Genomic DNA, 26,277 nt, shown 5'->3' with positions numbered 1-26,277 from the left:
GGGGTGTGGGTTCGATCCCTGACTGAAACCCAAGATCCCATGTGTCTCGAGGTGCGGCCGAAAGAACAAAAAACACTCGTCCTGAGCAGGCAGAGTGGGTGAGAACACAGCAGTCACGGCTGCAGGCATTCTGCCCCGGGCCCACGGTAAACAGGACACCTGCAGCTCTTTGTACAGTAGGAGAGGCAGAGACTAAGGACACAAGGCTTCTTGCGCAGATGTCCACAAACTGATCTGGACAAAAACGCATCTTCTCAATCTGCAGGTGAGATTTCTGGGCTTTGCAATCTCAGCATCCGTCTCACCAGGACAGTTTTATTGTTTATGTATCAGTTTATAGGTGTTTGAATTTTTTAACAAACTGCACTTCTTGCTGGGCCTCAATAATCGTTCAAAACTCAATCGATGACTAACGAATGAAATTTATCTTCCCTGTGTCTTGCTCATGTGTGATCTAGAGTTGGGGCTTTCAGCAGGTAAGAGCTGGGCTGAACAAAACGGGCTGGAGAAAGGGCACAAGTGTGAGAGGCAAAGGTGCCCGAGAGGAGGACCCAGGACCTCTCCCCTGATCCCCACTGTGAACAAAAGGCAGCGGGGTGGGGTGGTGTGGGCAGAGAGCCATGAGGCACAGATGCAGAGACCCAGGAGCCCGCACACTCGCAGGCTGGAGTCTCTAGAAAGAGGCCAGGGGGGGCTCCCCCAAAGCACCACTCCCAAAGCTTAGGGGTAACATCTGGAATGAGTTTCACGTAGTTCTGGGTTAACAGGAGCCTTGTTCTTTAAAGAGCGAAGAGCACTGGACTAAAGAAACGTGATATAGCCTGTGGCACACGGGTCACCGCCCCGCTCCGCGTCTGTGCACACGGGTCACCCACCTGTTCTGTCGGAAGGGTACCTCTTTCTCCACCACAGGACCCTGTCTGTCCAGGCGGGGGTGCGGCACTTGTCACTGGTGTCGTAGGCAGCGGAGCCCACATCATACTTGTAGGTGGGTCCAAAGTCGATGGTGCCCTCGTGAAAGTCTTTAAAAATCTATTGGGAGAAGTCACAGGACCATCTCAGTTCTTCTAGGTCATGTCCATTACACACACCAGAGGGCATGTCCCAGAGCGGTTCTTTTCGTCTCCCACAGGGACAGAATCTACATCATAGTGGCAGGCATGTCGAAAACGGGATATCTGAATGCCTTTTAATTAGCAAAGAAAGTGACGATCATCTCTTTGTTCTGCCGATGGACACACCACTGGGCCTCCCACCCTCTCAGCACCGGCTCTGTCACATGGGAGACAGTGAGAGACACAGGCACGAGGCCGCTTCCACGCGAGAGGACTGTCCAGCCCGGCCCCGGCAAGGCCTTGATCTGTATCTGTTAACTAAACCAACTGGCTGTCAACTGCAAATCGGTGCTCGCCAAGGACGTTTCCCATCTGCATCTGCAGATTGAGCTCTGTGCTGCTGCAGCTGGTGAACTTCAACACCCCCTGAGGGAGTTCAGGGAGAAGACTCTTGAGAGTCCCTTGGACTGCAAGGAGATTCAACCAGTCCATCCTAAAGGAAATCCACCCTGAATATTCACTGAAAGGACTGATGCTGAAGCTGAAATTCCAATACTTTGGCCACCTGATGCGAAGAACTGACTCACTGGAAAAGACTCTGATGCTGGGAAAGATTGAGGGCGGGAGGAGAAGGGGATGAGATGGTTGGATGGCATCACCAACTCAATGGACACAAGTTTGAGCAAGCTCCGGGAGTTGGTGATGGACAGGGAGGCCTGGCGTGCTGTAGTCCATGGAGTCGCAAAGAGCTGGACACAACTGACCAACTGAACTGAACTGAGGAAGTTCAGGGTGGAGAGTGAGGCACTCAGTGCTCCAGGAAATCCAGTGGGACAGGTCTTTGATAGATATTTTCAGGAACTGATTTCCTGATCCCAATCCTTGCATCCCTTCATATCGAGAAAATCACTAAATCCCTTCACGACTAGCAGAAAACCTTTTGTAAAGTGAGTGCTTGATTGAACTGAACTCCTCCTTCACCAAAATCCTATATATTGAATTCTCCCCACTGCCTCTTTGAAGCAGTCTCTCAGAGCTCTCTGAGGTGCTATCTCCCAGGCTGCAGTCCTCATTTTGCCCCAAATAAAACTTAATTCACAACTCTCATATTGCCCATCTTTTTAGTCAACACAGGTAAGGAGCGGCTCAGAAAGGAAGCCCAGTTCCTCTCCATCTTCAATTAACCCTGGTCCAGCCCTGATGCTGTGGGCAGACCGGGAACAGACGCTCACTCGGTGTTCTAGTGGAAGGGTGTGGAGGACACTGGCAGGAGGAAGGAAGAAGGACCCTTAGCAGAAAGGCCTGTAAAGGTCCCTTTGCCCTCTGGCCAACCCCAGCGACCCACGTCCCCAAGGGGGAAGACAGAAAACCCGTAGGAATGACCAGATCTCGCTGCAGAAGGGGTCTTGCCCTCCCTGCCCGCGCCATCTAACCCACTGCACTTTCACCTGGTGAATGGAACTAGCTGCGCTTCCCTCCCCTCAGTCCATCCTGCTAGGAAGTAGTTCTGCTAGGAAGTAAACAGGCGCCGAGATGTGGAGGCCCGCCAGTGTGACCTTGAACTGAAGACGAATCCTATAGCTGAATCTTCCTGGGGTCGCACAAGGGAAGTCTGAGCTGAACTCTGACTGTCTCCGGCTGTATCATGGCTCTGTTTACTGACTCTGTGATCTTGGACATGTTATGTGACCTTGGCCTCAGTCTTCTTATCTATAAAATGGGTACAATGCCTAATCTGTAGGATGGTCTTATATGTACAAATCGGTGTGTGGAGTATATTAGACGGTGTATTAAATGAATTTGTTAGCATACTCACTACCAAGAAACAGAGATATCACTGAAATGAATTGCTTTGAGCAGAGTCTAGCATGTCACTAGCTGGTTTAGTGCGCCTGACATACAGCCGTACCTACGAGCCTCAGCCCGAGTCCAGGGTGCTTGGACTGTGTACATCAGACCCGCCATCCTCATCAGCTGTGTGCGCAGAGCCTGATGTGGGGCTGTTTGAATCAGCTTGGATTCAAACTTACTCCCTGGGAAGCCCTGGACCAGGGTTCAGCTTGTCTGGAGGAGGAAGGGACGGCTTGCTGCCCCTCCAACCACAGAGCCGGGGCATAGAGGCTCCTATCACCCTGAGCTCCTCCGGCGGCTTGCGTGTAGCCAGTGTCCTTTCATACAGCGACAGCCCCTCTGGCCACGAGAAGACGCAGACCTTGACTGTGGCCAGGAAAGCAGAGCAGGACACGAGTGTGGACGGAGCTCATGTGTCTCTAGCTTCTTCTGCCAGGCACGTTTTCTACGATATCAGAATCAGTTATATCCGCGCATGAAGCTTAATGCAAACACGAGCATGTATATTCAGTAAACAATGTTCCACACTGGGGGCTCCCAGGTGGCGCTAGTAGTAAAGAACCTGTCTGCCAATGCAGGATACAGAAGAGACGCGGGTTCGATCCCTGGGTCAGAAGATCCCCTGGAGAAGGGAATGGCAACCCACTCCAGTATTCCTGCCTGGAGAATCCCATGGACAGACGAGCCTGGTGGGCTACAGTTGATGGGGTCGCAAAGAGTTGGAGAGGACGGAAGCAACACAGAATGCACGCACGCACACTCCACATTGGAGCAGGTGTTAAAAACCATTTCAAAAGCACAACTTACTTTTCCACTTGACTTCTGCAGCTGTAGCTGATCAAATTCCAGAAGCCTCTTCCAGTCCTGGCGTTTAACAAAATAGAAGACTTCTTCGTACGTGAGATCAATGCGGTAGTTGAAATCACCACACCAAAACACATAATCGTGAGAGAAAACGTTTCTTCCCTAAGTCATAAAAAGAAAGAAATCCTGATGATTTGACCCATCTTGCAAGGAATGTGGGAGACGGGGAAAAACAAATTCACTATACAGAAGGTAAGCACATATGTTTTTCTTAAAATGTTATTTTTAAAATAAGAGTCTGCTAAAGCATCTCATTTTTCACTAATGCCATAAAAACCTGCTGATAGCCTTGCACGTGGCTTACTTTTTACATTTTAAATAGTGTTTTTGAGTGGTCTGGGGAAAGCGCTATCCCTAATACAAGGCGCATGATGGCTAGTATTCGCTCTGCCCATCAGATCTCGGCCTCCAGGCTGTACCCCTGCTTCGTTATGTCTGTATCCTAACAACAATGGCCCAAATATGCAGTGTTATGAGAATGAGGTTTAAGAAAATAAGTATAAATGCTCAGGACATGCAATTCTATAAAAGCTGGTGGATTTCATACATTTTTATCCTTGATCTTCCATCACTCCCCTTGATCAGTCCCCCTGCCCCCAGCCTGCCCAGTCAGCTCTGTGTCCACACCCAGGGCAGCCCTGTCAATCTCAGACATCTTCCCCTTCCCCCACCCAGGAATCACAACAATAGCAGCACAGTATCTGCCGCCCACAATGCTGGACTCTGTTCTGGGGTGTCCTGTCCTCACAGTGGCCCTGCAAAGCACATACTCTTGGTTCTCTGACAGATTAAAAGAAAAAAAAAAAAGTTCAAAAACTTTGCTGAAGGTTACATCAGTAGTACATGATATAGACAAGATATGAACTCAGATCTGCCATGCCCTGAAACCTGTTTCTGTTCACTACACTGCGTGGTACTTCCACTCCCCTCAGCCCGCAACAATATTCTGGACAGAAGACTGAAATTGTCACAGCCCAATAAAAGAGCCATGCGGAGCAGCCCTGCCTAAAAGAACGCTCCGTGGTGATAGAAAGGCTCTGAACCCCAGCTGTCCAAAGCCCAGCCACATGGGGCCACGCACGTGAAATGCAGCCACTGTGACTGAGGGCTTTCAGCTTTATTTTATCTATTTTACATTTAAATAGCTACTTGTGGCTAGTGGCTACTCTATTGATCAGCACAGGTATAGAGTACAGGTACCCTCAATATTTCTACCGAAAAAAAAAACTATATTATCAACTCTTTAATTATTGAAACTGTGTTCCGTGTTTTCTACTTCAAAATAGCACTCTTCAAGTGAGAACAGTTGGATTTTACTCTTTTTTAAGTTACACAGACACAAAAAGAAATATCAGTCCTACAGAATCTGGAAAACTACAATGACAAATTTCCCAACTCACTTCTTTCTTTTTATTCCAAGAAATAAAAGCTTCAACAAGGATTACTTGTTGAACAACTTCAAGCTCTTCTTCATGAAAACTAAGGAATTCTTGCCTTGAGTGCAGACCAGTGAACAGGATGTCAGTTTTAAGGGATCTGGCCTTACACAGAAGAGCTCTGTGACCCAGCCGTGTCTCAGACAGAATCCGTGGCAGGAACGGCTGAAATCTACTCTCACTGCCGGGAAACAGGTGTGTCTGCAGGGGGCTGAAGGTGTGTGAGACCATCATCTCTGCATAGACAGGAAAACATTCAAATCTGAATTCGCAGAGATGCCCCCGGCTTCTGAATGAAAACTTCGGAACCCCCGCTAGAGGGCGCATGACGCATGATATTGGCAAGCAAGAAACCAGACCAGGATCCGGGGGCTCCCAAAAGGACTGGTTTCGAAACCGGGTATTCTTTTCTGAGCCACCACAAGAAGGTACATGTGAGTCTCAGGAAAACCAAATCGTTCACTGGGTTTGGATTCAAACGTTCTTCACCAACTTAAGACAGAGCACAGGGGTTCTCCTTCCCAGTTCCACGCAGTTGCCTCAGAAGAAGAACACGCAGGGCAGCGTTTTCAAACAGTACAGAGATACAGGGGGACCCCAACACTCCTGGGCTGGACGCCCCGCTCACCTCTATCTCAGCTTCCCTGGCTGGTTCCCCCGCCTGGAGTGCTGAGCCCCCAGGGCAGGGATGCTCCTAGAGCCATGTGCCCCACCCTCCTGCAGCAGCTCAGGCCCCCTGGGCGGGGCTGACCCGAGCAGGGACCCAGCCACGCCCACTGCCCTGCTCACCACGGGGAAGCTCAGCTTCTGGGTGATCTCCCTGTAGTCCTCGTTCCGCTCCTTCACCTGGGACTGCCCGGCTGTCAGGTGGCAACAGACGAAGCAGAAGCTGGTGCTGTGGAACTGGAAGCGGATGGCCACGGCGCCCTTGTTCCCCGCCTTCCCGCCCATGCCCGTCTTCACCGTGTCGATCGCCACGTCCCTGGAACAGAGAACGCACACGCGGTGGGGGCGTCTTCCCAGTGGCTCTGAAGGAAAAGCAGACGCTGTTCTGCTACAGAGACGAGCCACCTGGTGGCGTCATGGGCTGAAGGCTCTGAGAACCCCCGACACCATCCGTGCAGAGGCTCCCATCGCCAGGGACCAGGCCGCACGGGGGACCCGCATCACCGTCCACTCCACATCACCCCTCCCCTTCCTCGCCCCGGGGCCAGCCCCCTGGGGCAGACGGGAGCATCCTGTGGTCCCAGCTCCATCCAGGTTGCTCACACAAGCACCCACGAAGCACCTTGGAGTTGAATCACCTCCCCCACCACCTGCTTCCAGTCTCCCAACTACAGCAGGAGCAGCCACTACATCCTACACAGCTTTTTGGAAAGCACAGGAGGGGCCCTCAGATAATCAATGTATTAGAAACAGGAGCCATCCAGTTATCTGTGCTGGCCTGGTGGAGAGGGGTGGCTTCCAAGCAGTGGCCTGCTGGTGTTAAGATGCTGACTTATAATGCACACAAGTGAGTGCGTGGGTCCACAGGACCACGGAGCCTCCACCTGCTCCCTGGGACTGGTGCCCAACAGACAAGGTACGGGGGTAGCCTGCCAGCAAGGGTGCGAGCTCACCCAGCTCGAGGCTGGAGGGCCACGGGGCCAAGGACACCGGGGTTGGGACCTCAGCGGGCACCTGGGAAACCCGGAGCCCCTCGGCATGGATCCCTTCCTCGTGGTCCATCTCTGATCCCAACCCCAACCACAGCCTCACTCCAACCATAACTGACCTTTACCCACTCCCTGTCGACACTGTCAGGCTGTTACAGCAAGCATGGGGACACGAACCGTAAAGTTTCCCAAAAGTCACAGAAGAGATTATTAGGAACACAGAGCATTTTGCTCTCCAGGTGCTGCCCGGGGCAGTCTGTGGTCCTCGACCTCCGAGGCGATGCACAACCAGTGTGACCCTATTGGGTTCAGGGGTCAGGCCAGCTCAGTGCCAGGTATCGGCAAAGAGAACGAGTAGCGGGGATTCTAACAACATGAGTGAGACCAGGGAGCAAGGGAAGGCTATGAGACAGCTGAGGGAGAAGGGGAGTTCCTCCCAACCTTAAAACTCATCCATGCATGCGCGTGCACACACACACGCCCTTTCCTAAAAGACATCCTGTTCCAAGGCTTTTCCCCGCATGCCATTCACAAAGCTGTCACTTTGGAGACTGAGTAATGGGGTGACAGCGGTAGAGAGTTTCTGCCCACACATCTTTTGAAAAGTAGAATTCTTTTGAAAAGAGACAACAACTCATTTCCTGATGAGTTACCCAGCTCTAGGTCAGAGGTTTCCTGTCTAACACTGCCGCGAGGAACCCCTTCCCTGGGCCCAACTGAGCCTGGCTGCCAGCGATGGTGAAATGCTCCTCCTAAAAGGGTCCAGCTTCCTGAGCTAGAAGTTCCCATTGAGGCTTTTTAAATGCTAGACAATATTCTATTCGGCCTGGTTTTTCCCTGGGGGTTGTGTTACATTTGACTAAAATAATGGCAGGTCCTGATTCCTGCTGCAGGAAGTGGGGCGGGGGGGAAAGGAAGTGGGAATAAAACAATCCTGGGTTCCCCCAGATGTCTGTCAATGAAATGTTCTTACCTGATGAAGGGGATGTGGTGTGGACGCACAAAGATGTAAAGACAGACGCCCACCAGCTGCGCTGAAGTCAAGAGAATGTACCGATGAGCGCGCGAGATGGCCTTCTGGAGCTGCTCACCCCACATCTTCCTGTTGGTGGTACTGGAGGAGAGAAAGCAACGATGCTGTTCACAGTTAGCTGGACGCAGACTCTCCCGCCTGGAGACTCCTCCAGCCCTGAGCTGGTTCTTTTTTACCAAACTGACATCATATCGCTTGCACGCCTGCGTCAGGGCCCTCTGAGCCTCAGTCCTCACAGCGGACTATCTGCGTGTTTCTGGTTGTGTTCCGCATATCACCTCTACCCCTGCCTCCTGCCACCCAGCTCAGGGCCTTACTCGTAAGACCTCCACATGTGCGTGCTAGGTCACTTCAGTCTTGTCCGACTCTTTGTGACCCCACGGACTGTATGTAGCCCGACAGACTCCTCCGTCTGTGGGATTCTCCAGGCAAGAATATACTGGAGTGTGTTGCCATTTCCTCCTCCAGGGGAATCTTCCTGGACCAAGGATCAAATCAGAGCTTCTTAGGTCTCCTGCACGGGCAGGTGGGTTCTTGACCACGAGACCTCCATAAAACCAGGTTTTATTATTCGTTCAGAAAGTGCCTTACAATGGACTACGAAAAAAGAGTCCAGCTGAGTTCACACCAAATGTTAGTCCAGCGGTTTTCTTTCCTTTGTACGGGTTTCGTACACCTCTCCATCTTTCCCCAGGAAACGTGAGTCAGCCCCCGCCCAGCCCAGCCCACGTCCTCGGGGCTCACACACACTGCAGGCAAATTGTGACTCAGCCCTCCCAGCCAGGCAGCTCTGGGAGCACAGAGCCTCCCCCACCCTTCCTTCTATTCCCTCAATCAGCAGAGAGAGGAACAGGGACGAGCATGTCTGGGAGGACTTCAGGAACTCAGGCAGCACCAAGGGTCGCAGGTTAGTGGCACCCCAGCTCAGGACCCCACACCCCAGGCCCCGCCGCCCACCTGGCGTTGACGATGTTCCCCGCACTCAGCTCCACCATCTCTTCGAACCCCACGGCAAATATGTCAGCTGGGCTGCCGGTGTCATCTGCGGAACAAGCAGAAGACGGAGGAAGTCAGACCCACCAGGGCCGGTGTGGCCGACTCGAGGGCCAGAGCCCCGCGGCCTGGGCAAGCCCTCCTGGCCACAGGCGAGCACACACCCACCTCCCTCCAGCTCCCACTGTGCACACGGCCCTTCCCTGCCTGAATCCCAGGAGCATCGCTAACCTCTCTGTGGCTTGCTCTTCAAAAGGGACGGTTTAACGGTCACCCTGAAGGGTGGTCGTGAAGTCAGAGGACACATGGAAAGTGCCTGGACTCATAACTTCCATGCCAGCAGACCTGCCCCCTCCAACCTGGTAGGCCCTAAGCTCCCGAGGGGTGGGGGGCATTGGCTCAAACCTGTGTGGCCCTGAGTACTCTCACAGCCTTGGACCAGCCCCTCTGGGTTAATGTCCGACTGCGGTCCTCTCCCAGAGGACTGCTGTCCTAGGGGTCAGGGGGCGGACCTGCTCTGATGAAGTCTGCCCCAGAAATGCTGGTTTACAGACTGCAGAGTGAGCAGAGGGGCTTCTCATCAGCTCTTTGCTCAGCTCTTTCTTCCCTTGAATGGGGGGCCTTCGGTGAACAGAAGCCCTGCAGCCACCTGCCACATCCCTCTCAACGAGCCCTAAGCCATCCCCGTGAATCTGAGCCGTGTCCTTGCGGTACCCTGCCCCCTGCCCCATGCAGACAGGGCACAGACAGCGGAAACGGGGCTCTGGGCTCTGATCGTCTTCAAGGTACATTAGTGCAGCCCCCCACACGCCCCCCAGCACTGCACACGGCAGGCAGGGAACTGGCCCACGAGGCTTTCCAGAACCCAGATGAGCAGGAGAAAAGCCAAAGGCCTAGATAAACAGCTGACTCTCAGAGAAAAAGCATGTGTGGATCCTGACCTCTGAGGCCATTAAATACTATCTTGCATGACACAGGATAAAAGGTGAGGTGTCCAACCTCGCAATTATCTTATTCTTAAAAGGGAACACAACTTCTTCGTGACTGCTGAAGCAAACACGTGTCATCACAGGGAGTCTGAGAAAAGGCAGGGGTGTGTGTCCTGGGTCAGGGTGTGGGCCCGGTCCGGCATCTCACTCACTTCTTACAGCCCGAAGGTTCTAGTCATCAAAACCGAGAAAGTGCAAAATATACATGTGAAAAGAAAAGGGAGATTCACCGCATAGGTAACCCTTCCAAACACTTGGGAAAGAAAAGGTGCCACATATGTAACTTGCCAGACATCTTCTGGAAAGTCAGACCACAGCATTTGCTAAACATTCTGAGGAGCGAGAAGGCCAAACACCCAACTTCCCACCTGTGGGCGAGGCCCGCAGCGAGGGGGGTCTACACCCATTACCCTGACCCGGCTGCACTCACCCGGGGGTCCTGCGACTCGGCACAGCGAGGGCGTGTCCAGCAGCCAGTCGGCCAGCTCGGCCGTGCCCAGCAGGTTACTCCTGAACTGCTTCCCGCCGTTCACGTTCCACGTGCCCACAGCCACATGCACCGGCTTGAAATTCGTGAACTCCGACTGGCGCTCCGACATGGCATTTAGGATCTTGGGAGTCACTATCGGGGGGCATAGAAAGGGCGTCTCTGTCTGGACCCCAAACCTCATGTATTTCCCCCACACCCCCAGAAACCCAGCCAAGCCTGCTGCCGGAGAGGGACACTGAGGCCATCCACAGGGACCAGTGGCCATGTCTTATGAGGATGAAGCTAAAACCCACCACGAGCAGAGCACCTCCCTGTGGCCTTCTGCCGCAAAGTCCCCTCCACACCCTTCCCCCAGCAGGGCCACACGGGCTGTGACATCAGGTCACAGGGACGAGCATCCTCCGCAGTCACGACACAATTCCACGGGAATTTTACCAACGGGCACCCTGCAACTTCCGGCATGGAACTACGGCTCTGACACCCACTTTGCACTCCCCATCTTCCAGTCCAAGCGCCAGCAGCGGTCTGTGGTACCCCAGACGCAAGCCTTTAAAAAATCATTACTCTGAACCAGGTCCGTCCTCTAGATGGCCAAAATATATTCCATTTTTCAAACCGGGCACTTAACTCAAATCTCCATCACATACACTCTGCTATGAAATGAGATGCACTGTACTACTCAGAGCTTCTTGCCACTTGTCCTGAGGTAGCCTTGTCTCCAGGGTTGACACAAACGTCACCTTGGCTATCAGAAGCCAAACAGGAATTTCCCCAGCAATGGAGGAATAAAAGCACAAAAGGGGTGTGAAGCCATTTTCAGCATGAGCAAACCAATTTTTCAAAAACTCCAAAAATTTCTAAGACCAGAGTTATACACCTTTATAAGGAAAACTGCTAGGTTTCCTCTTCTTTTCCACAAACCTTATAATGTTTACCGGCTCTAGGGAAGCGGTCCCCAACCTTTTTGGCATCAGGGACTAGTTTTTGTGGAAGATAGTTTTTCCAAGGACCAGGGCGGGGGTGGGGTGGGGTGGTTTCAGGATGACTCAAGTGCATTACATTTATTGTCCACTTTATTATTGTTAGATCAGCTCCACCTCATATCATCAGGCATTAGATCCTGGAGGATGGGGACCCCTGCTCTAGGGGAGAGTGAAACTGTTCGTCGTTCAGTCGTGTTCCACTCTTTGCGACCCCATGGACTACAGCCTGCTGGGCTGCTCTGTCCACAGGATTCTCCAGGCAAGAACACTGGAGTGGGTTGCCATGCCCTTCTCCAGAGGATCTTCTTGACCCAGGGATCGAACCTATGCAGGGGTTTCCTGCATAGCAAGCAGATTCTTTATGTCTGTGCAACCAGGGAAGCTCTAGGAGGTAAGAGGCCATTAAAAATTTCCCAAAGAAATCCCCAATGCACTTTTATGTGGAATCTTCAACACATCCCCCTAAACAAACCTTAAGAAAAAATTCAGTCACAGATGCAGAGAACAGTTGCCAGAGGCTGAGGTGGAGATAAGGGGCAGTGGATCAAGGTGGTCAAAAGGTACAAACTTCTAGCTATAAAAGCAGCAGCCTGGGGATGTGATGTACAGAGTGATGATTGTAGCTAACAACATTGTATTATAGATCTTAAAAATTCTCATCACAAGGGAAAAAAAAAACAAAACTTTTGTAGCTCTGTGTGGTGATGGATGTGAACTAGAATTATTGTGGTGATGACCAACCTAGACAGCATGTTAAAAAACAGAGACAGTACTTTGTCCACAGAGGTCCGTCTAGTCAAGGCTATGGTTTTTCCTGTGGTCATGTATGGATGTGAGAGTTGGACTGTGAAGAAGGCTGAGCGCCGAAGAATTGATGCTTTTGAACTGTGGTGTTGGAGAAGACTCTTGAGAGTCCCTTGGACTGCAAGGAGATCCAACCAGTCCATCCTAAAGGAAATCAGTCCAGGGTATTCATTGGAAGGACTGATGTTGAAGCTGAAACTCCAATGCTTTGGCCAGACCTAATGTGAAGAGCTGACTCATTTGAAAAGACCCTGATGCTGGGAGGGATTGGGGGCAGGAGGAGAAGGGAACGACAGAGGATGAGAGGATGGGATGGCATCACCGACCGACTCAATGCACATAGGTTTGGGTAAACTCCAAGAGTTGGTGATGGACAGGGAGGCCTGGCGTGCTGTGATTCATGGGGTTGCAAAGAGTCGGACACGGCTGAGCAACTGAACTGAACTGAACACATACAAATAGCGAATCATTATGTTATACACCTGAAACTAATATGTCAAGTATAACTAATCGGAAAAAAAAGAGAAGACCCCTCGAGCTATTGAGGGAAACATGACAGTCCTGCCCCGAAGAGCGGAAGGCAGCCTGCCTACTGCAAGATTGCTAGGGTCCCGGTCATAACAGAAACAGGAGGTTACCCTCAGGGGAGAATCCCTACAAATGACACGTGGCGATGGGATCAAGAACCCTTTCTAGCTGAGAAAGATTCCTGGAGTAAGTTAACATTCAAAGACATCAGCTCCTGGGGAGCCCACTCTCTGTCTCCCAGCCTCTCAGTTTGGAAAACGGTCCAAACTAACAAAGGAGGAGCATGAGTACTTCCGTGAGTCCAGAAGAACAGGCTCCCGGGAACCAGAGTGACAGCTGGTATCGTGTAAACAATTTAATCTTCTGTATATTGTGGAGCTCGACCTTTGGATGGGGAAGGACTGTGCCTCCTGGGGTTAAGCCAGTTCTCAGAGTCAGCCAGAGCCTGTTCCGCGCACACAACCAGTCCAGGGCTGCACCTCCTCTTTCCGGCCCCCACTCCCTGGAGGCGACGTCCTCCCAGCAAGAGCAAACCAGTCCACCCTAAAGGAAATCCACCCTGAATGTTCATTGGAAGGACTGATGCTGAAGCTGAAGCTCCAATGCTTAGGCCACCTGATGCAAAGAGCCGACACATTGGAGAAGACCCTGATGCTGGGAAAGACTGAGGGCAGGAGGAGAAGGGAGCAACAGAGGATAAGGTGGTTGGATGGCATCACCAACTCAATGGACATGAGTTTGAGCAAACTCTGGGAGATAGTGAAGGACAGGGAAGCCTGGTGTGCTGCAGTCCATGGGGCTGCAGAGTCAGACACAACTGAGCAACCATCCACCTAGAGCCCACGGCTGTAGCCCAAAGCTCCAGAGTTATCCCAGCCAGCCAGTGCCATGCTGTCTACCCCACCCAGCCTTCCCTGTGAAAACCCCAATAATAACCATGGCTTAAGCGCCCTTCTGCCTCCTGACCACCCTGGGGTTCTCTACGTGGCCTCACGCAGCATCTCCAAGACTTGTGAGCGAAATGAGTGCGTTCTCCTGAGCCTCTCCTCAGCCTCCGCTTGCAGCTGCACCTGGCTGAGCATCTCACACAAAACAAGGCAGCTGGTTGCTTAGATCATCTGGTCAGACCGTGAGACGGGCCAAGCTAGAGTCAAGGGTCAGGTTCTGAGCACAGAAGCTCGCTCAGGGGCTGCCTGCCACCTGCCATCTAGGATTATGTGAGGTTGGGCAGGCTGGCTGGACTTGCCACACGCCCTCTGGATGGCAGGGCAGCCGGACACCCCTACATCCAGCTCCAGGCAAGCGGGAGTCCCTCACCCAACAGGGCTGGGTTGTCCAGCAGCATCCTCCCCTTGTCCGCAGACTCCTCGCTGTAGACGTCGCCAACCAGCAGCAGCTTGATGGCCTCCTGCTTCACCCCGTCGAAGAAGTTGGACTGGATTGTGCGAGACACGGACCGGGCCCCGTCCTTCAGCTTGCCCACCTGCCACCAGCCGGACGACGGACAGACAGACAGACAGACAGCTGTGAGAGGGGCCTGAGTGGGCCCCCGCCCATCTGCCCACCCGCCACCCCCGGGGGCCTGGCCCTACCTTGGCCTTCCCCTCCAGGGCCCGGCTGCCTGTGAACATCTTGCTCAGGCTGTGCCCGTTCAGAGACCACATGGCCTTGAAGGACTCCACGAAGCGGTCAGCGATGGGCCTTGAGTTCAGCCCAAGGCTCTTGAGCTGCAGATGGAGGACCTGGGAGAGCCGGAGGGGCCAGCGGTCACCGACGTGCCCCCCGGAAGCTGCCCAGGGGACACCACCAGGCGCCACCCCCCGTGAGCTCCTACTCAGTGACTGCAGGGCTGACTCCGCGCTCTCAGAGGACAGGGCCCCCTCGCAGCGGAGGATGGGGCCTCCCGCCAGGGCCCACTCGACTTCATCTACACCACCCAGCCCTCCCCCGACAGCCCCAGCAAGCAGGACAGCCAAGGCTGGATGGCGGGCAGCACTGACCCCATGCCTCCTCCCAGCAGGGAGCCAGGGGAGGTCACCAGGGCAGCAGGCTGCAAACCCAGCCTCACCTCAGGCAGCGTTACTCCGCCTTTGTTCACGGGAAGGTCCACAACAATCACTACAGCCTATCTTTCCTCCAGGTGGCACCTGTGGGCCACCGTGTCTGGGGTGCCTTCCAAAGAGTGTGTAAAAGGCCCATCATGCCTCCAGCCACCTGACGCCTCAGGGAGACCCCTCTCTAGATGCCGGGCACATGGCTGTCCCCTCCCCACAGTGACCACAAGAGCCCACGAGGGTGCTGAGCCCAGCCCATCCCCCCAACGGCCCAGGACAGGATACAGATGGCCTGAGAGACAGACCTCGAGGGCGATGAAGCTTTGCACTGCGTTGGTTCGGTCCAGGCAGTCGAGACAGTTCATCCGCAAAGTGCCTTTCTGAAAACTTAGGAAACCAATGGATACGAGTTACAAGTTGTGTTGGAAGAAGCCTGTGGGACTGAAGGCCCCCAAGGAAACTCATCGAGAGAGAATGCCTCACCTCCTGCCTGGTAGCCCACCCCTGCAGCCCAGAGTCACCAGCATGATGCAGACGAGCAGATCCTAAGCTGCCCGCCCGGCTCTGTCTTTCCCACGGAAACCCCAGTGGAGGTTCCCCAACAGGACACGCCACAGGTCTGCCCACTGGCTAAAGCAGGAGCAGCGAGGGTTGGGAGGTGCGTTCCCGGGAGTCGCCTGCCCTTTGGCCAGCCCATCCAGCGGGAGGAAAGGACACAGGTTAGACTCACCGTGGACTTACATTCTCGCCCCTGGTGAACACGTCAAACTCATCCCAGTGCAGCTTCAAGTGGGGCCGCAGGAGGTTCTCCAATTTCTCGAGCTTCCCGCCTTTGGCAAACTGATGGAAGTCAAAGTTGATCATAGGCGTGTCACCGGCGTGGCAGGAAGCCCAGAGCAGCTTCTGAAAGGGGACAGGAGACGGTGGCAGGGCATCTGACTGCTTAACCGCATCACTCAGCAGAGCCCGGGGGCTCAGCCTGAAGGGTTACGGTGGACCAGGCGGTTTACCAGCCCTGATCCAGAAAGGGGCAGCACAGAACATGACCCTGGGGACGAAACCACCAAGCGCGTCTCGCCTGCAGAAGGGCCGGAGGTCCACCTCGGACGGAAGACAGCCAGACTGTGGCTCTGCGGCTCTGTGGCTCCGCCCCGTGGCTCCTCGGGGCAGCCCCGGGTCCGGCAGGGACATCACCTCCCACAGGGCTCTCTGGAGGGCACCCGCGGGGAAGGATGGCTCCGTTCTGCAGGCCCCGCAGTGCCTGGTGCCCCAGGACCCGGGGCAGTGAAGCAGGTTGCAGAGCTCATAATCCAGCTCCCGTTGCCCTGGTAACCAGTCCCATCCCTACAAGCCAAGCCTCCAGGAGGGTCCTCCAGACCATCCAGGGTGGGGGAGGTCTGGCCCAGCGAAACCCCGGGGGAGACGGGGGCTCAGGGCCTCCTGGGGCCTAGATCTGGCAGGTGAGCCGGACTGAAGGCAGGGCCAGAGGTGGGGAAGCACGCAGGTGGGTGCTGGGCAGAGGTCTGCCCTCCACACCGGGTACCCCAGCGCTCTCACCGGGAAGCCCTGGGGGCCAAGGATGACGCGCTGCCATCCCAGGGTGTGACTTCAGGTCAGACTTGTCCACCACGTGCCCAGCCAGAGTCTAGTGACTCTAAGGGGCGGGAAGGGCTTCGGGCAGTCTAGTCCCTACGACTCCGAGTGCCTGATCCCCACGGGCTAGATGCAAATCAACACACAACCATCGACATTAAGGTCTCGCTCTGAGGTCGTCAGCTAACCCAAAGCAGGCATGCTTGGCAGCTTAACGAGCTGAAGAAGTGCCTTGTCCCCTGTGGCCTGAGAGCCACGGGTCACAGGCCAGCTGCCGGTGCGTGGACCTCAGTGTGGTGGAGCTGATGGGCTGAGGGAGTTTCTTTGATGCGACTCCAGTGGGGACCGTGACCCAGGCTGTCCAGTTAGTGCCTGCCTCTCACCCCCTCCCTGCCCAGAAGACTGGCCTCCTGCATTGGGCCCCAGGTCAGCTGTCATCATTTGACATTCTGGCCCGGGGGTCCACCAGCTGCTGGGGCAGCTAAGAACACCTTCTCCCCAAAATCGAGGCATAAAGGGGTAAAGATTCTTGAGGGTTTTTTTTTCCCCTTCTGTTTCCTTAAAATAAGCTGCCAATACTGCTGCCAAGACGAATGGGAGGGGAGATACTTGCCAAGCTTGTTGCCCATAGCAACAAACCAAACAGGAAAAGCAGGTCTGGCCAAGTGAAACTGGCCACCAGAAAGTCTGCTCCAAGCACGGGGCTTCCCCAGTGGATTCAGCTTCCACTGGCCAGGGGCCAGGACCACAGGGGACACACTTCCTGTGAAGCCAGGGCTGACTTCACACTCTCCATAAGGGGCTTCCCTGAGCTCTGAACAACCACAGGGTTTTCTCTTTCCCATCCAGGAGGGGACACGGGCTGAAAGGACTGTGTAGGCCCACAGCCCACGCGGCCCAGAGAAGACCAAATGCACACGGGGGCACTGGGAATAGGGAGAGATGCTTGGAGGTCGGGGGAGCCTTCTGCTCACGGCCCCCCTCTCCATCCAGGGCTTCTCCCTGCATCTTCCCAGGGTGGGGAACATGTGCCAAAAGCCACGGGGAGCCCACAGGGAGCTGGGGACAGTGAGCGGGCGGGCAGCCCAAACAAGGCTGGATGACGACTCGAAGCCTCCAAGTTCACAGGAGGAAATCATGTTAGGCTGCTCGCGTTAAACCCAGCAGGGGCTCTGAAGAGCTACTTAGGTACAAGTGTCCTGTGGGTGTTTGTGTGGACTTGCCAGGAGGTGTGGGCCAGTGTCTGGGCCCGCCCGACGAGTGAGCAGGGGACCCCAGCTCCCCGAGGGGGTCAGGGATGCACGGGGTGGAGCCCAAACATACATGTATGCATGCATGTATGTGTGCACACATGTGTATGTTTGTCCAAGATAGCTGGGGAAAGGCCCGGCCGTGCTGAGTCCTCAATGACCCAGTGGGGAGAAAAGGCAGCTGGAGCTAGGAGATGCTCTGTTCTCATTCTGAGCAAATTCACCCAACCATGGGTTCACAAAAATTAAACTTCATTCGTCAGGAGCCCAGATCACTTAATGCTGAAGCTCTGAAGGAAAAAGGTCTCCCCAAAGATGGGGCGAGCAGGCCACTGTCTCCAGTCCCCAGGGAAGCCCACCCTGAGCAGCCCGCCCCCCACCTCCTCGCTCGGCCTCACCCTGGGCAGGGGGCCAGTTACCTTAAAGGCTCTGTTGAGCACCTCCTCTCCGCCTCTGCTGCCCAGCAGGTTCACGACCACCTGCTTCCCGTATTGCTCCTTCAGAAGCACCATATGCCTGCAACAGAGCAGGGCAGTCTGTGATGTCCCGGCCCCTGGGACACACACTGACGACTGCGCCCTCGAGGGCACCAGCTGGGCACTAGCGGTCCAGAGTGAGCTGGCCCTAGGAAAGGCAGCGCCCGAGAGGAACAGCAGATCGGACTTCTGAACACGCGTGGTGTCAGACAAGGATACGCTGGACTTCTATACAGTCCCCCCTTAAATCCAGAACTGCTAACCTGCCTCTCATGAACAAAGCCTCAAAAATGCAATGTGCATATCTCCAAAGTTAACCTATTTCACCTGGTACTTTCTCAAATCTAGAAAAACCAGTAGGGGAGCCATCAACCTCGGGGCCCAGTCTTTTCATCTAAGTGCTGCATTCCATGATGTTTAAACTCAGCAAGAAGGTTAGAAGAAAATTTCCATCTTTAGGAAAATTCTCTGCATATCAGAGACTATTACACATATATTGAAATAGTAGGGGGAGACTCCAATATTCTTACCACCAGCTATTGAAAAGTAACTATAATTTTAATAATGTTTAGTTCAGTTGCTCAGTCATGTCCAACTCTTTGCGACCCCATGAATCGCAGCACACCAGGCCTCCCTGTCCATCACCAACTCCCAGAGTTTACCCAAACTCATGTGCATCGAGTCGGTGATGCCATCCAGCCATCTCATCCTCTGTCATCCCCTTCTCCTCCTGCCCCCAATCCCTCCCAGCATCAGGGTCTTTTCCAATGAGTCAACTCTTCGCACGAGGTGGCCAAAGTATTGGAGTTTCAGTTTTAGCATCAGTCCTTCCAATGAACACCCAGGACTGATCTCCTTTAGAATGGACTGGTTGGATCTCCTTGCAGTCCAAGGGACTCTCAAGAGTCCTCTCCAACACCACAGTTCAAAAGCATCAATTCTTCGGTGCTCAGCTTTCTTTACAGTCCAACTCTCATATCCATACATGACCACTGGAGAAACTGTAGCCTTGACTAGACGGACCTTTGTTGGCAAAGTAATGTCTCTGCTTTTGAATATGCTATCTAGGTTGGTCAAAACTTTCCTTCCAAGGAGTAAGCATCTTTTAATTTCATGGCTGCAATCACCATCTGCAGTGATTTCGGAGCCCAAAAAAATAAAGTCTGACACTGTTTCCACTGTTTCCCCATCTATTTCCCATGAAATGATGGGACCCGATGCCATGATCTTCGTTTTCTGAATGTTGAGCTTTAAGCCAACTTTTTCACTCTCCTCTTTCACTTTCATCAATGTTAGAATAGCTAAATGTAGCTTTTAAAAAAAATAAGGAAAAGACATAATGCAAAAAACAGATGTAAAACTGATTTAGTAACGCAATCTTCACATCTGAAACTAGAAAAAACCGGAAGACAACAGAGGACAATGTTAAAAGTGGTGGAATTTTATGTGCTTTTAGATTCTTTTCTTCTTTAAACAGTTTTGCATTGTCCCAGTGTCTACAATAACGTTTCTCTCATAAATGGAATATTTTAAAGTAAATTATCACAAAAGAACCATTTTGGCCCCATAAGGGGGTGAAAAACACAAAAAACCTGTCTTACTAGCTCTGAAGGACAACACTGCAGAGAAGAACAAGGATTTGAAAGTGGGCAGTCTATGCTGCTCTGCAGACGGTTGACGATTAGCCTGCCTGCTCTTCTTCAGATGGGCTTCTGCCTCCATGGGGAGGAATCCTCCCAGGGCCATGGTCCTAGCAACCCTGCCTTGTTGCAGTCCCTTCCCCGGGAAGATGCAGGGCTGGATCAGATGTAGGCGATCAAAGCCTCCCCACAAGCCGGCAGGCTGCACCCCAGCCCTGGAACCAGGCAGCCCCGGGAGGCGGGTGCTGGAAGAACAGGACATGCATGGCCTGGCTACTCCACGCTCTGTGGTTCCTCCTGCCCAGAGAAGGTGCGTCCTGGCCTGAGGTCTAACATGTGGAGTTGGAGCAGGGCCTGCTCAGGTGAGTAGTAATATGCCACCTGGGGGACACAGGTGGGATGGTGTTACCAATTTTAAGGTCAAGAAGAAGGCTGCAAGCAAATTTAAAGTCCAAATGAAGCTTCAGGTAGCATGATTAGAACACTTAAAAAATTACTTTGAAAATTATTTTTATAGCCATTAAGATCACTTTAAAATTAGCATTCAGAGTAAAGTGAAGTCACTCAGTCGTGTCCGACTCTTTGCAACCCCATGGACTGAGGAGCCTACCAGGCTCCTCAGTCCATGGGATTTTCCAGGCAAGAATACTGGAGTGGGTTGCCATTTCCTTCTCCAGGGGATTTTCCCGACCCAGGGATCGAACCCAGGTCTCCTGCATTATAGGCAAGATGCTTTACTGTCTGAGCTACCAGGGGAAAAGACAACATATATTTTAAGAAGCTAATAACTTTCAAGTACAAATTACCAAGAGTTCAGGTTAGTGATGGCTTTTCTTAAGCTAGCTGAAAAACAGGAAGCACTCAATGATCCAATCGGTGTTTTTAAAAATTAACTATGTATGACCCAGAATTGAGAAGGGACGACAGAGGATGAGATGGTTGGATGGCATTACCATCTCGACGGACACAAGTTTGAGCAAGCTTCGGGAGTTGGTGATGGACAGGGAAGCCTGGGGTGCTGTTGTCCATGGGGTCACAAAGAGTCGGACACGACTATGCGACTGAACTGAACCAGAATTTCTTCTAGAATGATACATAAAAGCTAATAGTGGGAAAAATAAAAATAAAATAAATAAAATAAAATAAACTAACAGTGGGAACTGCAAGTTAGGGCACTTCTGCCTTTTCCCTTATACCTTTCTATACCATGACTTTGTAAAGCCTGGGAATATATAACTTCAAAAACAAAAGGAAACTGGCTTAGAAATACCCTATAGTTTAGATGATCTCTTATTAACTAGGACAAATAGATAAAAGCGTCACTGCAGAAGGAATGGATAAAAAAACTGCAAAGTTTTACCTGAGCAATTTATTAAATGAACCTGCAGGGAAACCTGAGAGCAAGGGGAAAATTCCACTTTGTAAACTGCCTTTTGGCAGAAAGAACCAGACTGAAAGATTCAGAGCGCACATTTGGGGTCTCCCCCTTCTGGCCACTCCCTGGCACCCTGTCCCGCTGTCTGATAGGAGGAAGGATGGACTTGACGGCCCTACCTGTCGAAGGCAGGGGCGCTGGCCTCCAGGCCTCTGCTGAGTCTCAGATGATGGGAGCCAACCTAAATCAAAGAGAGATGACGCTGGTGATTCCTCCGGCCCAGGAAGCGATCGCCTTCCCATTCGCCCTCCACCACCAGCCAGGCCAGAGCAGGAGCCCCACGGCCCCTCCATGGTCCGTTTACAGCTCAGGATGGCCAGACCCTGAACCCGAGTCCAGCTCTGCTGTGGCCCTATCCTAAGTGCCGCGTGGACCATGCTGGCTGGACTCGTTCACAGAAGACAGACCAGGAGGCCCACGTTGGATCCACAGACCCTTCCATGGGGCTGAGATGCGGCCCAGCCAACCGGGAGAGAGAAACCAGCCTCCAGCCTCTTCTGTGAGGCCAGGGACCTTGACTGCCCCTCACATCTGAGCTGTCGTAACTACCCACAAACGAATCTGCCTTACTGTCTAGAACTACTTCACACCGGCTGCTTAAAACGCAAACTTGAAACTACGCGTTGTTATTGGCTGAGGGCCTCTGCCACTGGACAAACCTAGGACAACCTGACACGGAACAGTGTTAAGGACAGTAGTGGATTATAACCTGATGAAGAGAACAGGAATCCAAGAATCTCTACAGAGGCAAGCTGGCTGGCTGGGTGGATGAGTGGATGGACAGATGGATGCGGGCAGGTGGATAGGGCGGTGGCCACCTGGTGAGATGGCTAGCTGGGTGGGGAACAGGGATGGGGAGAAGGGAGGGTTTTTACAGCAAATACCAACCAATAAACACAGAGAGAGTGATGGGAAATCATCGCCTTATAACCATCCCGGGAAAAAACTGTTCGGCAAAAATCATCCATTGACCGTACATCTTAAGGGAGTTTGATGAGGAGCAGGATATTTGCACGGTCGCAAAGTGTCCCTGTAAATCGCTTCTTGGTTGAAAAGACATTAAGTGGAGAAACTGAAGAACACCTGGCACAGGTGATTGAAAGTAACATCACGGATGAGGGGCCAAGGGACACTGTGGGCTCCCAGACGGGATGGACTCTCTGAGGACGTGGTCCTTGGGCAGAAGCGGGCCTGTGACGCTCTTTGGAAGGTCACCCTTCCTCTGTCACCTGGACAGCCCTTTAGTCCGGCTGCCTGAGGCCTCATGTCCGGCCTCCCCACGCTGGGCCCTGCCTCTGCCCTTGCCCGGCTCAGACACTGACCTGCAGTGCTCCTCTCCGATGTCACTTAGTCCTGAAGCCGCTGTTGGGTCAGAGCCGCAGGGAGCAGCTTTGGGCAGGGCTGGAATGAAACCACTGCTGGCCCCACACACAGGAACTGACCTCGCTGCTTTTTTTAGTCTCCCCCCTCCTCCTTCACCTACCTTCCTCCCCCAGCCAGCTGGACGCATGACCAACCACCTCCTTTTTGTCCCTAAAGCCAGAGGTGCAATCCTAAATGCCCCAGGCTGAGCCTGAGGAAGTGGCTGGAAGAATAGTGCCTGGCTGGGTGGACATGGAGTCTCCACCAGCTCCTGAGAGGGTCCCAGAGCCACAAAGGGCGACTCCGAACATCTCCCCGCGCCACCCCTAGTTAAAGATGCCAGCCCCTCTGGTCTGGATCCTTGCCATCGTCCTACCTGGTGGCTTTACCTTGATCTTCACAAGCCATGGTGTCCCAGCTCCACGGCTAAGCCGCTGGCTTTAAATCAGCCATGATGGGAGCATTTATACCACAAAAATGGGCAAAGGCAACAACCCCAAACTTCTCCCTCCTGGCCCCAGAAAAACTGGTTTACCACCATAACCTTGAGTGGTTTCCAAGCCTTCTGCACACTGGCGCCATCTAAGCATCTTCAAAACAGCATGGATGGCTGCTCCCACCTGGGGTGATATAACTGGGACAGCACGCGCCCTGAGCACCAGGAATTTTATGAGTTGCCCAGTAGTTTTAACGTGTAGCAGTTTGGGCACCACTGGGGCAAAATTCAAACTTCTCAGTGTAACGTACAAAGCCCACACTCATCGGGACCTCGCTGGCTTCTCCAGCCACACCTCTCACCGCGAGCCTGTCCCCCAGGCCGAGCTGTAGGTGGCCGAGCCAGCGCAGCTCCTGAATGTGGTCTGACGCAGGGGTTGCAGCATCTGCGTCGTGGTCCCCTCTGCCTTCCTGGCCGGGGTGATCCCACCCCACCCCTCCCAGGTCAGTTCAGACGCCCACTCCCGCAGCACAGGGACCTCAGCCGCTCTCTCTCCTGGCTCTGCTCATACCACACTTGTCACGACCTGTCCCCTCCTCCCGGAAGGCAGGGGTAACCGGTGATGTCAGGTGTCTGAACATACCAGACGATGAAAAAACGGCTTCCCCGGGGGTGTGTATGAGGGCTGGGTGGTGGAAGAGCCCGGAGACTGGTCCTCGCGCTGCACGTGAACTCAGAGAGGTGAGGACACTGTCTCTACACCACACAGCATCCTCGCGGGGACTCAGTGTGAAGCTCCTACCCGACCCCCAGGGCGCAGAGCCACGCCTCTCCTAGTGCAACTTGGGCTCTTTTCTCTGCCTCTGTGCTCAGTCGCGCCTGACTCTTTGTGACCCTATGAACTGGAGCCCTCCAGGCTCCTCCATCCGTGCGATTTCCCAGGCAAGAATACAGGTAGTGGGTCGCCATTTCTTCCAGAGGATCTACCCAACCCAGGGACTGAACCTGCGTCTCCAGTATCGGTGGGCTGATTCTTTACCAGAGCCACCTGGGAAGCCCTTTTGTCTCTTAGATGCTACATTTTATGCTATGAATAACATCAACAACTACCATTTTTCGTACTTTTTAGACTCTAGATACTGTACTGAATTCTAATACATTTTATGATATTCAATCCTCCCCATAACCCTATGAGACTGGTACAGTCAACCCCATTTTACGGAAGCGTAAATTAAGGCTTAGCAAGTAAGAGTTTCTCCACTTTTCTTTTTGAGATAAAAACTTCTCAGCAGTATACGGTTCCTGCGTAGGGGAACCAGAACCTGAACTGGAACCCAGGTCCCTATAACGTCAGAGCCTATGCTTTGAACCACACAAGAAGCGGTCTTGTTTCTTTCTGTGACGTTGCTGCTGAGCCCAGGAGCTCTGTGCGAGGCCCGTGGTCTGCACTGCGTGCACCACACCATGCTGGCTTCAGCTCACATCCATTTAAAGCACTTTCCTCCTCATCCCAACCTCGTCATTATTTCTAAAACTGCTGCAGTATGATCCACCTCACATCATCTTTGGAACAAAGGAAGGTACAACCACCCAACTGAGCACACGCAGGGCTGCGTAGCCCGGAGCTCGATGAACAGGCTTTGCTGGGGAGGAGGTGGACATGGGCAAGGTGGGAGCTGCAGAGGGGAGCGGTCTTCTCCATCCTCCTTGGGTGAGCCGCATGAAGCTTCAAAACACAGACCTGACCCACCTGTGCAAGATCTGTCTGTGTGTGCATCTTACAGGGAGGAAGACGCTAAAGCAACAAGCGCAGCAAAGTCTTCAAACGAACCCTGTATAAAAACATCACTAAACAGACTGGACTGGAAGAGCAGCTAGCTTTCGATGTGGCTCTTTATAAACGGCACAGCCTGCTGACATGACAAAGATGAACTGTGAAAGGAACGTGGTTGCTGGAAACGCAGTTGGGACCCAGGAGTTTGCAATGAAGGTCCTGGGCCTGTGAAAACGTGTAGACAAATCACTGTCCACAGACCTCTCCGCACACCCCCATACCCGCCCCCCACCCCCCGCCACCCCACAACCAGGGCTCATCTGCTCTCTGGGGCGAGTGTAAGAGCTACAACATTGCAACTTAAAATGTAAGCTATTCACCCCCAAATCTTTACACAGTTCATCTAACCTAAGTGAAGATGGAGTGAGAGTTTTTTAAAATGGAAAAAAAACACCAGGACTGGTCATCAGCCTTGCTACTGATAGTCCAGGTAGGGGGTTTGAGAGCTAACCCCCTCCAAAGAGGACCTCATCTGCCTTTGATGCAGAATAATATTTAGAGGGTAAACACAGGTATCAAACCCAAAGGTTAGCAAAAGATTCATGAACACTGAAGTCTTTTGAAACTTATTTTGAAGAAACCACGAAGGCTGTGAAGGAGCCTTAACAATCGTCATGAGTCCAAGAGGTGCTATAGCTGCAGAAAAGTGGACAGCCAAGGTCCGCAGATGCACGGTCGCTCCATGGCAGGGTCAGGCTGCGTCTAGAGCATCTGCGGGTTCATCGTGAAGACGGAAATTAAAGAAGGGAATGACAAGCTTTGTTTTCAGAAGAGGGAGACCAGAGCATGGAGAGTCCTAGAAACAAGACAGAGATGATGAAGGAGGGTCCTGGAGAAGATGAAGTGGAAAAAGGGGGACCGTGAAGGTCTGAGGATGCAGACTTCGTGCGGCATGGCCCCTGCAGAGGCAGACTGTGCAACGCAAGGAGAAACTAGCTGATGATAATACTAATGATGATGGAGTCATCCTGCATCATGACCTCAAGCCTGGAAGAGGAACCCCAAACTGGGTGAGACGCCAAAACAGATGAATTCCAAAGGGTCCTTCCCAAGTTCTGAGATGCTCTCATAACTGCCCCCACACCCACCCAGGAAAACTCCACATCTAAAGAAAATTAAACTTCAAAACCCCTTTTAGAATGTCTAAAATAGGCAAATTATAGAGACAAAAAATAGATGAGCGGTTGCCGAGGCTTCGGGTAGGGCTGGAGGGGATGAGGAGTGACCGCTGATGGGCGCAGGGTTTCTCGGTGGTGAGGAATGTGTTCTAAAATTAGCCCATGGTGATGGTTATACAACTCTGTAAATGGACTAAAACCCAGAGAATTGTACAGTTCACAGGCTTCTCCAGGTTTCCCTGTGTAAATTATATCTCAGCTGAGCTGTTTAAAAACACAGCTCTCTTGGGACAGGCTTCAGCGAACACTCTATCAGTCCCCGGAAGTGCCTCTCTCTGCAGCCACTTAATGCCACCAGCTGCCGTACACGTCTGAGGAGTTCCTTTCTGTTGGAGAAA

The 26,277-nt window shown here is 52.9% G+C and overlaps 1 protein-coding gene across 2 annotated transcripts in view; it reads right to left on the bottom strand.

The window, feature by feature from the left end:
- The window catches only part of SYNJ2 (synaptojanin 2), a 99,899-nt gene that overhangs the window by 15,338 nt on the left and 58,284 nt on the right, over positions 1–26,277 (bottom strand). For both annotated transcript variants that reach the window (XM_018053411.1, XM_018053412.1), the window contains exons 6-17: positions 21,249–21,310; positions 17,998–18,094; positions 15,466–15,638; positions 15,041–15,122; positions 14,274–14,423; positions 13,999–14,164; positions 10,307–10,498; positions 8,852–8,936; positions 7,835–7,975; positions 5,996–6,188; positions 3,714–3,872; positions 876–1,032 (exon numbers count right to left, since the gene is read on the bottom strand). In XM_018053411.1, the coding sequence (XP_017908900.1) occupies positions 876–1,032; positions 3,714–3,872; positions 5,996–6,188; positions 7,835–7,975; positions 8,852–8,936; positions 10,307–10,498; positions 13,999–14,164; positions 14,274–14,423; positions 15,041–15,122; positions 15,466–15,638; positions 17,998–18,094; positions 21,249–21,310 (1,657 nt within the window). The remainder of the gene's footprint in view (positions 1–875; positions 1,033–3,713; positions 3,873–5,995; positions 6,189–7,834; positions 7,976–8,851; positions 8,937–10,306; positions 10,499–13,998; positions 14,165–14,273; positions 14,424–15,040; positions 15,123–15,465; positions 15,639–17,997; positions 18,095–21,248; positions 21,311–26,277) is intronic.

This window comes from Capra hircus, chromosome 9 (assembly GCF_001704415.2).
Source record: "Capra hircus breed San Clemente chromosome 9, ASM170441v1, whole genome shotgun sequence".
NCBI classification, from domain to species: Eukaryota; Metazoa; Chordata; class Mammalia; order Artiodactyla; family Bovidae; genus Capra; species Capra hircus.
This window is presented reverse-complemented; position numbering and strand designations above follow the sequence as displayed.